At 29.6% G+C, this 15,016-nt stretch overlaps 1 protein-coding gene across 7 annotated transcripts; it reads right to left on the reverse strand.

Moving 5' to 3' along the window:
- Positions 1-2,020: 2,020 nt before the first annotated feature.
- Positions 2,021-13,780, reverse strand: LOC139506061 (centrosome and spindle pole associated protein 1-like). Of its 7 annotated transcripts, XM_071295345.1 has the most exons (8): positions 9,857-9,972; positions 9,378-9,510; positions 7,719-7,787; positions 6,492-6,595; positions 5,845-5,950; positions 5,154-5,223; positions 4,831-4,855; positions 2,021-3,122 (listed from the first exon to the last, which is right to left on the reverse strand). In XM_071295345.1, exons 2-8 carry the CDS (start codon positions 9,475-9,477, stop codon positions 3,093-3,095), a joined length of 504 nt encoding a protein of 167 aa, XP_071151446.1. In that variant the 5' UTR covers positions 9,478-9,510; positions 9,857-9,972; the 3' UTR covers positions 2,021-3,092. The 7 variants fall into 7 exon arrangements, 4 of the variants coding, with proteins under 4 accessions (XP_071151446.1, XP_071151445.1, XP_071151447.1 ...); XM_071295344.1 differs by lacking the exon at positions 4,831-4,855; XM_071295346.1 differs by lacking the exons at positions 4,831-4,855; positions 7,719-7,787 and adding an exon at positions 9,136-9,177.
- Positions 13,781-15,016: the final 1,236 nt, after the last annotated feature.

Genomic DNA, 15,016 nt, shown 5'->3' on the forward strand with positions numbered 1-15,016 from the left:
CATTCTATACATCCTATCCATGTCCTTTTCACAAAATTTGTCAATGAAATAAAAACTGATATTCAAGTTACAAAATGAAGTGTATGTGAATAATCATTAACTATTAAGAAAATTACTTAATTTGTGCATAGTGCATGAATCTATTCATTCTAAAATATCAATGATGTCATTGTAAAACATATATTTAAAATTGGGGTTCAGCTAAAATGATGAAAAAAAGGTCTAATTCATAATTTCATAATCCAATGCTTAATACAATGCAATGTTTAATTTTTAATTCCAACAGCATAACCATGGCAATTTATTCCCATTTGCATGAAGGGAGGTAATCCTGTTCCTTCATGTTAAATGGGAGATAATCCATTTACCTCAACGTTGCCATATGGTTAAATGTCTTGTAAGAAAACTCCTAAAATACTAGATTGAAATTAATGAAAATTTACACAGCTGTAGAACACTACTAGATGATCCGCATAAAGAAATGTAACCCAGGAATAACTTGTGAAACAGGAGATAATAAAATTTAGAGGGCAGAAGGTAGGTATCCTTCAAAGTTTCATTTTCATTCATTAATTTGTTTTCACCACTCCACTCTTATAATCCCAATCTTGACCGTAACAAGATGATTTAATGAAACTTTCCAAGAATCTTCAGTATCCAATGCAATGTGCACTTGTCATTTTATTTATTTCAATACCACCATGGAATGAATGATCTTGAAACTGTCCTGTGTGAGCATGGTTCCCTTCAATGCAGGGTTTGAAGATATAAATTCCTTGCAGGTTATAAACTGGTATTTCCTGCCTCTCTGCTGACTGCTGAGCACATGTCATTTAGGAGTAAGAGCAAAGACATGTTGGTTTGCTGTCAGAACAATGTGTCCAGTATGGTGACATTTATTCCTATGGACTGGTACCTTATGAACTATTTCTATGGATTAATTATTATTCCTTGGATACCAATTTTTGTGGATTTTTTTCTGAAACAAGTGCCTATAAATGATAGATGTTTACTTTTATTTTCATGCTTACTTTCACATATGTTGCACAAGAAAGTACTTTCCTCTCATTTATTCTAACTTAAAATTTGAAGATCCCGTAACTTGATCAATTGTAATACTAAGTACCCCAAGTACCATGTAATTGATTTTGCAGGTACATGTTTGTAAACAAACTGAGATCGCAATGCAATCAGCAATTTATCGATTTGTTTCTACTGGTCCGCTGGACCACCAGCTCACAAAATCTACTGGTCTGACACAAATTCCACTGGTCTGCTAATTTCGACCCTTGGTTGCAAGTTAGGAGCCTGTAATTGAGTGGTTTTTGTTTTTTGCTCTTAATCATATTTGTTTTGCGTTTATTGTTTTGTATATATAGATTCCACAACTGCAACAAGTGTACATTCTTTTTTGTATTACGATATTTCTCCATTCGAGACAGTTAAATTTTAATATTTAAAGTGGGAGGCTTGTTAAGCTTTTTAAATGATTAAAATTTAACTGTTGAGAGTGGAGAAATATCGTAATACACGAGTTACAGTAGTGGAAACTGTTTCTCTTATGATTTTTATCCTTCCTTTTTAAAGATTCAAGGAAAGTTGTGTACTTTTGATGTGACGTCACAATATAAAAATTTAACGTCACAATTAAATTTCAACCAATCATTTGCCGAGAACAGATTTTTCACTAGTGAGGAGAAATATTTTTCTCACACCAGTCAGGAAATGTGAAAATAGCACAAAAATTAGAAAAAGTGTGTTCTTGTATTGTGCTGTTGGACCACTGTCCCAGGTTAGGCTCAATCCAACTTGGGTAACCCTGCCTCATTCTGTATGGGCGTCAGGAGCCTGTAATTTAGTGGTTGTTGATTGTTTGCCGTGTAACATATTCTTTTTGTTCATCATTTTGTATGTAAATTAGGTCATTAGTTTTCTCGTTTAAATTGTTTTACATTTGTCATTTTGGGGCTTTTTAAAGCTGACTATGTCCTATTGCAGAAAAAAGCTTTCAAAAATCAAATAGATTCCAATATTTTTATTTCTATAAAAATATGTCATTGCACTGTTAATTGTTAACAGTGACTTACAAATAACAAATATGGACGAATTATTACACCAGCCACAGTTCTGAAACACAATATTAGAACATCACAAAATATTAATCAAACCAAAAATCTTCATAAGTATTGCTGTTATTTAATCACTTGACTGGGTATGGTAAACTAATTTTCTGATGTCAGTAATGTTGGTAAACATATTAAAAAATCTATATTAACATGTTAAATAAGATAAAACAAATTAATTAAAATGTATAACATAAATAAGATTTATAAAGATTTTTTTGATAAATAAATAAAATGTCATTACTGATGTGTAAAACGAGATGAAGACAAAAACATGTGGCTAGGTTATCACAGATAATTTGACTAAACCTGAGATTTCAGATCTCATAACAATAATATACTACATGTATATAGATAAAATATCTAATTCTTCAGTTCAGATATTTAAAATTCTGACTGGCAGTGAATCATGTTTGTCTATAAAACATACTCATAATTCTTCATTATTTCTTCGGACGTTATACAAATCTTGCATCAATAATTATTTCCATTTCTATGTAATAAAGTTAAAGTTGAAACTGCTCTACTTTTTTATTTCTCTGCCTCTCATTGACAGACTACATATGTTTAAATTTTTGCTGATTTCTTTCACGTTATATTTTCTCTCTCTCTCTCTCTCTCTCTCTCTCTCATGAAATTATATAAAAATAAATTATTAAATAATTAGCACTAAAAATGAATTTGCCACCTGTATTACATTGTACTCAATAGTACCTAGTTTATACAATAAGTACAATCATAGGAATGTAATGTTGTCATTGATATTATTGCCATAACAATCACTTTCATGATATTTTCATACAAATGCATGTGTTATTCTCACAATATCAAATTATCTACAAATAAATATGCATTCATTTACAAGGCTTCAATATATTGTGTAACACCATTTAATAATGTCATGTTAAGCATTCTTAGGATGCAGATCTTTGTCTCTAAAATGCTTTACTTCCTGGTCGTAACCATGAATCATCTTGGAGTGTCTGGCCGGACGGAGGTCTACAAAAGATATACAGTTTTGTATAAATAACTGAAAATTATATTTTATCTGACAAATCTATTCCCAGTATTTAAACTGGTTCCAAATGATATCATGTATAAAAAATAGAACTTTTATTGTTGTATTCAATGGAAAAACTGAAATAAAGATCCATTGTTTTTTCACAATAGTTCAACATATAAGACTTTTAAGCTGCATTTCAGTTTTAAAATGTGCAAAATTCAGCATCATTCTTTTCTGCAAAACATTAACTGTACATCTAAGCAGGAAAAACTGACCACAGGTAGTTGTAATCTTAATCATTATATCTATCACTTAAAATATACACTGATTACTTAAAAATTACCAGTACTTCTGACTTGATCTAACTTTTTAAAATATAATTGTCAAAATGCAAACATGAAACAAAATAAAATTATACACTCAAATGCACCCATCTAAGCTGTTCCAAAGCAAATATCATTTTTTTTTGCAATTGAGAGTTAGCAACCATAGCAAGATAATTTGATAATTTTTGTAGTTTGCACATGACATGGATGGCTATACACCAATACAATAACTTCATATGTTGATTGTGTAACATCTGTTTGAAACAAAAAATGATTATCTTTGAAAAGGCTAAGCATAATTGTTTTTTCTATCTATACAAAAATTTGTAGCATTATAAGATCTTATAAGAAAATATTTTAAAATATAAATTTGAAACTAAAAAAATTAAGTAAAAAAAGGTAGATCACACAAGACACAAAGACTAAAGACATAAAAAAAATCTGTACAAAAAAAAACAGTTAACAGGGCAATGCGAACTGATGTACAGTCTCTAATTATACTTATACACAAAAGTAGAAAATAAAACACAGAACATGAATTTAAACTTATAAACTAATACTAGTAAATAAATTGACATTTCCTTGTGTTTTCTTATATCTTAGTTGAAGGTAAGTTTTGTAAAACTTCAACCTGATAATGCAATTGTTGAAATAAAATATTTAATAAATTCTTAGAAAGCTATTGAAATAACTGGTTTTCTAGAATTTGTATTATCTTCTAGTTGCTGTTGAAAGTGACTAATTGAATTTAATAAAATAATAAATTTTTTAATTCTTTTATTTAAAGTCGGTAAACACAGTTATTTTTTTGGAAAGGTCAATTTTTATGCCCCACCTACGATAGTAGAGGGGCATTATGTTTTCTGGTCTGTGCCTCCGTCTGTCTGTGCGTCTGTTCAGGTTAAAGTTTTTGGTCAAGGTAGTTTTTGATGAAGCTGAAGTCCAATCAACTTGAAACTTAGTACACTTGTTGCTTATGATATGATCTTTTTAATTTTAAAGCCAAATTAGACTTTTGACCCCAATTTCACGGTCCACTGAACATAGAAAATGAAAGTGGGAGTTTCAGGTTAAAGTTTTTGGTCAAGGTATTTTTTGATGAAATGAAGTCCAATCAACTTGAAACTTAGTACATATGTTCCCTATAGTATAATCTTTCTAATTTTAATGCCAAATTAGATTATTACCCAATTTTCACAGTCCATGAAACATTGAAAAGGATAGTGCAAGTGGGGCATCCGTGTACTTTGGACACATTCTTGTTTTTTTATGATTACTGACATTATTTACTATTAAAAAAAAAGAAGAAATAAAAGGCTTTAAAAAAAACAATACACTGAATTAAAAAAACAAGACAAGACAGTCTACATTTACTCACATTCCCGGCTTTTCCAGGAGCAGGACTTTTAAAAGACATTTACAATACAGGACAACATCAAATTATATTTTATTCATCAGCTGAGATTAACTGTGGTATTATGAGGATCAACTTTACAGATGATTTTTATGTAAGATGAAAGAAATTGTAGCAATTTTCTTTAAAATTAAGTTTGTGAAAGAGCTAGTAATGACCATTCATAAATATATTATGTGTAAGCTATAAAAATCTGTTTCTCAATTTTTTTAATCTTTTTGTGTGACATATCTTTTACATTATTGTGGTAATATTAATGACCTTCACCCTTTATTATTTTGTTTTACCTGTTATATCTTTGTTTTGCCATAAATCTGTCTAAGATATCATCAGGATCAGCTATTGAAACATCATCAGCTGAAAAATATACATGTATTGATTGGTAATCAGTTATCAGGTTTTCAGAAATATTCAAATTACAGGAAAAGATGAATAAAAGGATTTAATATAAATAAACCAATAATTCCTATGTATTTTCATATACATTTCCTATTGACATCCTCCAATTTAGTGTTGTACTGTTGTGTAATTTAGTAAAGTGCAGCAAGTCATCTAAATAATTTAAATCAGACCTACTGCCAACCACTTTGAAAAATCAGTTAAACCCAAGTAAAAAAAAAAGGGAAAGAATTCCTCAAACAATTTTATTATAACAGTTTTACAACTTCAATATGTGTTTGATCTTTCTGTGAAGTTCAAGGTAATGGGCTGAAAACTGTAGATGATAACACAAAATAGCTACATCCAATACATCACTAAGAGCAGGTTTGAACTTTGTCCAAAATGTTGTAAATGCATTGAACAAACTATAAGAAACCTGCTACAATGTAACATCACCAAATTTCTTAAAGAACAAAACCATTAAATGTTTAAATGATTCAGTGTTCATCTTTAGTCATCTTCCATACAGCACTGAAAATTAACCTCTTTCCATCAGGCTACCTTACACCCATCTTACAACCATATTTTATAACTTACTGTTCATCTGATGTAATCTCCGTAACCTAGCATCATTTTTCTTCTGTATCCTGTCAACATCTAAACTTGTTGTAGATCCCATAGGGTTTAATGATATGCTTTCAGGCTAAAACAGAAATAGGGTTCAGTAAATAAAACTCTGAGAAAGGGCACATACTTGTGTGCAATTCTGTTTAAATGTGATTCTAAAAATTGATAATGGAAATGAGGAATATGTCAAAGAGACAACAACCTGACCAAAAAGCTGATAACCTATGGGTCTTCAATGCAGCAAGAAAATCATGCACCAGGAGGTGGTCCTCAGCTGGCCCCTAAACATAAATGTGTCTTTTTGACTACATATACATGTACATCTGGATAACAACCATAACATTCCCTTTAACTGATCTCAAACCAATTCTAACATAGAATAATTAATTTTAATAACTTATCCTATTAATCCAGAAATTTCCATTACACTTAATTTTAGCAGTTCTATTTAAAAACTTTTGTTACTGGGGATATTTGTACTAAATATTTACACTTATAAAATAACAGTTAAAATCTTTGTAAAAAGTTTCAAAAATTAAAACATTTTTTTGTAGCATTAAAACTTAGCTCCAAAATTATGCAATATTCAATTTCTGATTATTTAAAATATTGTGTACCCTTGGGCTAAGAGGAAGTCTTTCTCTCCTTCTCATTCTTGCTGAGTCATTACGTTTGGGTAAATCTTCAAAGTCTTCAGGGAAATGGTTGACTGTATCTACATCTGAAATTATGGTAGAATACAAACATGTTGAGAATTAAAGATGTATATGAAGTATATATAATAATAAAACTCATATAAACAAAGATATAGATAAGAAGAAATGCTAAAACATATAAACATATTTAAAAGTGTTTTCTTTCAGAAATTAAGTTTTTATCAAATGCTTAATCGAAATTTTTGCAGCTTTATAAAAATTTAAGCAAAATAATGTAACCAGTGTGTTTAAAAAAAAAAATCACAATGTGCACAAACTAATTTCAACATAAAATGGACATGTACGTAAGTTCTCAAAAATGAAACTTTGAAAAGAATAATATATCATGCTGCACATGCATTTAGAACCCCATAGCCTTATTTACTTTCTATTGTGAATTTTAATTTAGCTATCACCCCATTTGATCCCAAGCTATGTTCTAAGCTAGTCCTATTTCACATGCACTTTTATCTAGAATAATCTGTTCACTCCACAAAACCTAGTTCTGTTAGATGCCACACCAGTGTATTATCTGACTTAGATCATCCACAGCATAAAGTTTAGGTATTAATTAGATGTCAGCAAAAAACAAAACTGAAATTATTTTGTAGCCAAATGATGGAAAACATAAGGTTAAGAATGAACACCAAAAAAAACTTTCTGATGGTTAAAATTATAAAAGATCAACCTTAAAAATAACATAAACAGACATACATAGAAACAACACACAGTACATATACAAAAGCAATATACAAAGGACAAGCACAAATAATAAAATGATAAAGCAAGAAATTCTAGTACTGTCTCTCAAGTTCTGTATGTGAAAAGTTTTAAATTTATAATATGATCATAAAATGTAATCCTTTTTGAACATGTTACCAGCTTAAGGAAATCAAAATAATTCTATAACCAACAGGTTTTTTAATAGTTACAAAGATTATGCTTTTTTCTATAATTTCTGGTTTGTATTAGAAAATTTAATCAACAATTCTATAGTGTTCAAATTAAAACATAAATTGGAAGCTAAAACACAATATATATATATTATATATATATGTAAGTGGCTTTAACAAAATCTAGGCTGTTTTATTATTACTAGAGAAACAGTACTATGTTAGTTCTGGTGAAATGGTGGATACTAAAACAAACCTATAAATGCACTGTTGGAATTCAGCATGGACTTTGGACTCATAGTCCCCTGTCGTCCAGTACCATAGTCTGTGGGAGAATCGTGCAGTGTTAGTCGCCAATGAGATCATGTGACAAACGCATACATTAAGTAGATCTTGTTTAAATTCAAGTTACTTATTGAAATTTACAGAAAAAATATTTATTCTTGTTTAATCTGTATTAAAAAACAGCTTGTCACAAACACTTATTCTTAAGTTCAGCACCACATCTGACATCCACTAAAGGTAAATATATTCTGGGGTAACAACGGCAATAATTGACAATGAACTCTCATATTTTCAGACATTTTTGTTAGAATCATCAATATTTTCAAGTAAATAAAGAGTAAAACGTAATCACTGATAACTTAGAAATAAATTATTCATGCTTTGCATAAATAAAATTCTGGCTTTTAGGGTTTTTGTAAAAAATCATTTTAGATACATTCTTAAAATTAGCAATACAAATATTTAAATTTGCAAAATTATTTTTGTTCTTCACTGTTTATTATATCAATTCATGATCACACTTCTTAACTAACTTTTATTAAGAATATGATCCAAGAAAGTTTATAAATTTAGTAAACAATAACAAGTAGTATACATTCTACAGATCCTTTCTTGGACCCAAATAAAGCTGAAAGGAGATGCAGGGATATTCATCACACACAATTCATTCACATAATTACATGTAATATTTTCATCACAGAAAACAAATAGTGATACTGCCATTTTAAAGCTTTCATCTGAACTAAAGTACTAAGTAAATAAAAACAGCTTCTATATACAATAAAAAGCCAGAGGTGAATATATGTAGTCTTACTTAATTGAAAAATTAAATAAATGGAAAATTGTACTCTTTGTAAAGGAAGGAAATGCAGAATTCAAATTCTAAAATATCTCTGTAGGAGTTAATGTTAATTGTAATTTAAAAGATTATATCATTGTACAATTGACTGGACAAATGACAAAATTCTAGATAAATACGGGAATCTATATTCATACACTTGTGACAGGAACAGTGACATCTCTTATCAAGAGAGTGAGTCCATTTGGTACAGTGTACACAACCTGGTCATAAAGAGCAATAAATACCATTATTTACTCAACAAAGTGCAACCAAAGTGTTCTTGGTGTATGTACACAACCTGGTCATAAAGAGCAATAAATACCATTATTTACTCAACAAAGTGCAACCAAAGTGTTCTTGGTGTATGTACACATTCTAATCATAAGTTTTGAGTTATATTTGTGTTTCAATAATATCGTTGTATATGTGTTTTGCATCCACCTACTTTTACCAAACACCAAAGCTCTTATCATTTGAAAGATACTTAATGCCATTGAAAGTGTCTCAAACTTATCCATGAAACAACCAAGATTAAACAAATTACCACCTAGTTCTTCTTCTATACTTTGTCTCACAGCTGAAGCATATCCTATTACATACCAACAATATTTGAATGAGTTCTTTTATCACATGCAGGTAAACAAGATGTCTCAGAATAATATGTGTGTCTTTAACAGAGGGGTTGGTGAAAGAAAGTAATATTACATGCCAGTTACCTCCCCTTAGACTAACAGTCAATAGAAACTATCCAGAGAAATACTATTTTTACTCTTGTATATTAGTACTTACTTCTGTCTTTGAGATTTTTGAGGGTATCTTCTTGATGACGTAACAATGCATCTTGTTGTGATTCTAACGCTGAATTAGAGGTAGGGGCATCAGGAAACATACTTCTAAATGCTCGCCCGGGAATCTGTATCAGCTGAAAGAGTAATTTATCAAGTTTTAGGTGAAAGCAACTATTGTAGTCAATTTGATAATTTATCTATATGAGATTTCTTTAAGACTTTACATTTGTAGCTCTTTATGTACAATATAAGAAACAAACAAAAGAATATGATGGGAGCCATGACAAGAGGGCTGGAGTGGTTTCTCAAAAAAACTTAAGATTAAGATTGACCATAAGTCATGAACAATTCAGTATACTTACGATCAATCTTATTGGTACGTTTTGTTTTGTGAAATTGACCCCTGATGCATGTTCATAAGTCAATAGTGATCAAAATCCGATAACTCTGAGGTCACTGTAACATACAAAATGTACTTACTTTTATATTTTAATTCATTAAATTCTTGTAATGTTCTAGGATTTGCAGTATCTGACTGTCTCTGTGGTACAGCAGCATGGCCTTGTTTAGCTCTCTCAAACACATCTATTTCTCTCCTGTATAATATAATAAGTGACAGGTGAAAAAACTACTGTATTATGATTTTTAGTTAATTCCAGTCCACATAGTAATTAACCTTCTATTCACTCTTGTATCTGAATATCAAAATATGTAAACACAAAAAAATGTAGACAATGTTTGAAAAATAGTCATTGTCTTAGTCAACTTGAAAAAATTACAAGTGATTGAAACCCTTCACAATTATAAAAGTCTTTTATATTTTTTTTCATGCAAAATAAATTAGCTTCAAGGATTTCAAATAATAAAGCAGTAAATATAGTACATGTACAATTAATGTTATTGTCTTGTCACTCAACTATATCTCACGTAAATAAAAACATCATACAATGTATTAGGTTTCATCCCTCGTATCATAATGTGTTTAATACTTACGGTGGAGGTCTTTGTACCATTCTGGGATCAAACACATCTGGTTCATTCTGAAAAATATAGCAGTATTTTGTAGGAATAGAAAAAAAAAAGAACGAACAATGTTTGAAAAAATAAGCTTCATTCTTTCTCAACTAGGAATGAATATATGCTAAAAAAATCATCCTTTTATGACAATATTAAGCATGGAGTAAACTAAAAAGATAAAATCATTAAAAAGTCTGTTATTTCTGATTGGGGTCTTTAAGGCTAACACAGATTAATTTTAGTGAACATTGTTTCAGAATTGTAAGGTTCACTAAAAGAACAATTTCCACCAAAAAGCATTGTATACTATAAAATTTATAGTATCAAAAAAGGGTGATAGATGTCTCTAAAATACAGGAATCATGATATTGAAAGTTAGTTTTGATAATATTGATTTAATCTGTGAAAATACCAGTAAATAAATGTTTATATAAAACTATTCTACATGAAGCGGCTTATCATGCATTTATTTGACGCTTGAATTAAAATATATATAACAATCACTATTATCCCAAAATTCAGTAGCAACATATTTCAATTTGAATGAAACGGTGTCCAAGAAGCTGTATGCATTATTTTTATATACAATACCCTTTATTAGCTACAGTATGACTATTATTTTAAATTGGGAAAAGGGGGGGGGGGGGGGGGAGAAACCAAGAAGTCTGTTAAGGACCATTATCTATGTACATGTCCTATAAACATTAATTGAGTATATGGAAATATTTTCCTATACAAAAGGGCAAAAAAAAAAGATTACCAGTTTGTATTCAAGATTATGCTTTAATGCTTTTCAGACAGAGTCTTTCATAAATTCTCTGCCACAGAAGAAGCAATCATTGATCTCAAATTTGTATTAAGGAACCTCAGGTGCAGATGAGATAAAATTACAGGTATATTTAGAAAGACATTTGAAAACCATAACCACTTCAAACAGGACAACATTTGTGTACAACCAAAGCACAACATGATATACTTATGATAAATTTTAACACTATATTTAATATAATTATAGCTCTAAATCAAGATATAAGACAATAGAACTATTTATATTTAGAGCATAATTTACTCAAAGCATGTTCTAATTTAATTTCAGTCAAAACTACGAAAGACTAATGCCATGCAAGAAAAGCATTACAACAAAAGTCAACCATAAAACATACGTAAAAAAGATCTAAAAGGCGGGCCTCATCAATTGCCTTTTCAACCTCATCGCAAAGAAAATTCATTTGCTACAAAGATACACATATGCATATTTACAGCATATATGTACACTTTCCAAAAAATATTTTAAATCATTTACTGATAAAGACTTTGTCTTGTAACTTTTTCAAGCTTGAAAATATGTGAATAGGTAGGGAAAACAATCAGAAATATGTGATAAGGTCAATAAAATTCCCTTTACATGTTATATGCAAAGCCCTGTAATTTTGTCACAGTCAAAGTCTTGCTGTAAGTAAACATTCCATATGGAATCAGAGCCTCTGAACTCTGAGCAAAAGTGATATTTTCTTGATTATGCCGGAATATGTAAAGGTTACATTTTAACCTACGCAATATATGAAAATCTAAATTATATGATAAGGGTGGGGTAACAGTACCCAAGCGATACCCTGATCAGTTAAGTATTGAAGTAAACCCCCCTCTCTGAAGCACAATTCTAACTGGTTTCTGTCAAATTACAGTTCATCTTTAAAGTCATTTGACCTAAGTGAGGGCTACATTCATCATATTCATAGATAGGATATGAAAAATTCAAGCTGCATTTTTATCTAAAATTAAGATAAAGTTCAATAAAGTGATTGTATGTTGAATATTTCACATATATCAAAGTCTTAAAGACATGACTGTTTCAATATGGATCATGTTGTTAAAAATAAACAGTGTGCCGATTTGTTGCTATTTACATTATTTTGCTTGGATACAAATGATGACACAAACCTTTTGGTTCTCCAGAGCATTTTCTACTCTCTTTCTTTCACTCTGTAATTGTTTTCTCATTGTAGCTAATTCTTTAAGAACATCAGAACCTGTAATGACAAGTATATCTCATGTATATATATTCAAATGTTTGTACTATAGATTATATCTAAACAGGAATGTACTATATTTTTTTTACATGGAATGATTGTGGTACGTTTGTTTGGCTCAGTACATCTGACATGGACCTCATTTTCAGTTTTTTTTGCCAATGTCTTGTTGTCTTGGTTAGGTTAATTTCTCAGATACAATAATTAATACTTAAATACACAGATAATTAATAATGGTAAGTTAATGTGAAACTTGTATCAAAATCTTATCTTCAAGACTTTCAAAATTATTTCAATTACAAAAAGTAAAACAGGTGAGAAATTTCAGCATTTGCACTGGTTTTTCAAGAATACTTTTGTGCACTTAATTTTTATGTTGGTCATTAGTTCCACCAAAAACTGTCCATTTAGTACTTATTTTTGTTAGTCATTGCATCTTTTATAAAGCAATTAATTCGTGGAAGAGTAAACTCCCCTTGTTTTACCACAATACTACTTACTGTTAGCTCTGGATAGTTGTAAAGGTTGTGGAGCAACCTGGAAATTAATAAATGCTATTATTAAATACAGCAAATTTTTACTATGAAATTTTCAGGATCTGAAGAAATCATCTGTTCAGGCCTTTTAAATCACGTTTACAGAGTCATTCATTTCAGAGATTAAGCATATAAAATGGTTTTACTTTAAATCCAAAGTATATGTACTGATAGACCTGTTTTAAAAAATTACTGTTCTATGATTTAGATAAACTTGACATAATTGTTGGTCAATCTGAAAGTAGTCAACCCCTTTTAAGACCATTTCATTGTTATTTGAGTGAATATCTAACAGTATCAAGGGAGATAACAACATCAGACTCATCAGTCAAGTGTGGAAGGTAATTTTTTGCTAAACTTTAGGACAATATAAACTGCCATTACGGCAAATTTAAGTATTAAACATACTTACACACAATTGTTATATCAGCTTACTATTATTCTTTAAAAAGCCACAGACTATCATACACTTTTTTGTCTGTAGCTATAAAAATAAATATACACAATTCTTACCTCAAGTTCTGTGTGGCTTCTTTAGGAATAAATTGGCACAATTGCATATTATGTCCTATGTATGTCTATAGCAACATAAGGAACTATATGCAAGATACTGAATATTTTACCTTGCTTCTATATGAGGGTGGAGTTTTGCCTATCATATATCTGTGCCAATAAAATGTAAAATACTGACCTGAGGTTCTGGCTTGCTTCTGTGTGAGGGGTACAGGCGGTGACCTGCCACGCCCATCTGACGTCTGTACCAATAAAAAGGATTATATACAAGCCATGCTTATTAATGCAACTATATCATAAGTAAGAACCTGCTGTTACATTAGGTACAATTGGAATAACTTTTATTTAAAAATTCAAACATAATATCAAACCTTTTTTTGGCCACATAGTTTTGTTTTTCTTTTTTCTAGATTTTTTCTGTTCTCCACATTGCAACTTTCATGTAACAGCATTAGATTAAAAGTAATGGTTCTATTCTATTTATCAATAAAAAGTATAATTTCTCATGATTCTAAAATTATTTTGTACTACATGTATATCAAAAGTTTACCATGACGACTGTTCTATGTTATAACAATTTTCCTTTAAAGATTGTTTCAAAAATTTCAAAAGATTATTTGTTGATGAAACAAATTGTGTTTAGATGAAACAGCTTGTTTCTAAGCATTTGACTTGAATTTAGTTCCAATTAAATTCTGTCTTAGTAAATTTACTGTAAAAGCCTGTATTTTAAGGTAAACAATCTTGTTTTTGAACTACATATCATTTCCAGTGACATGCTGGTAATTTGATAACTATTTCAGAAATATCTTGCAGTTTACAGACAATTTTTTAATTCTGAAAATTTTGTTGAGAAATATTTGATTGGATTTAAGTTGATATCAGATAGAGTGGTATTCACTAAACTAAAACATGACAAATCAAAATAATATAATTATTAAGAATATTTTAACACAATGACAAAACATGCTGTTAGATTATTTACATTCAATAAACCATGCAAACTACCATTACCTCCCTTTATAACAGTGCAATCATCAATCTATTTTTTTATAACCTTCCCTTTATAACAGTGCAATCATGAATTTCCTTTTCTTATAATCTCCCCTTGTAACATCGCAATCAATTTTCATTTTACAAAACTTGTTCTCGTAAAAGTGTGATAACCAGATCCCTTTGTAACAGTGCAATCATTAACTTAATTTAACTGAAATTTATTCAGACAAATATTATACTTCATCTGCAAATCTTTAACCCAATAAAAATTCAAACAACAAAACTTTAATATGAAAGCCTAATACATGCGGTACCTAGGATTTCATAAATTTAAATTCTGAATTTTCATCTAAAATTAAGTCAACTGTTGAACTAAATAAAAACCTTATTTCAAATTTGTTTATTCAAGAAATTCATTCACATTTTCAAATCACTTAAATCATTTCCATAATTCTCATCCCCTATCATTTAACATATCATAATTAGTAAATGAACAATTTTTAACACTTTATACATTTTAAACATAATTGGTGAATATGGTAATGATG

The sequence above is a fragment of the Mytilus edulis genome, unplaced genomic scaffold (genome assembly GCF_963676685.1).
Source record: "Mytilus edulis unplaced genomic scaffold, xbMytEdul2.2 SCAFFOLD_509, whole genome shotgun sequence".
NCBI lineage: Eukaryota > Metazoa > Mollusca > Bivalvia > Mytilida > Mytilidae > Mytilus > Mytilus edulis.

Bases quoted from the DNA above. Each gene is read 5' to 3' on its own strand.
- LOC139506061 (XM_071295344.1), bottom strand. From the start codon at position 9,477: ATGTTTCCTGATGCCCCTACCTCTAATTCAGCGTTAGAATCACAACAA. The intron at 5,224-5,844 runs GTAAGTTATAAA...TATATTTTTCAG, and splicing joins GAGATTACATCAGATGAACA to CTGATGATGTTTCAATAGCT. The intron at 3,123-5,153 runs GTAAAACAAAAT...TATCTTTTGTAG, and splicing joins GCAAAACAAAGATATAACAG to ACCTCCGTCCGGCCAGACAC.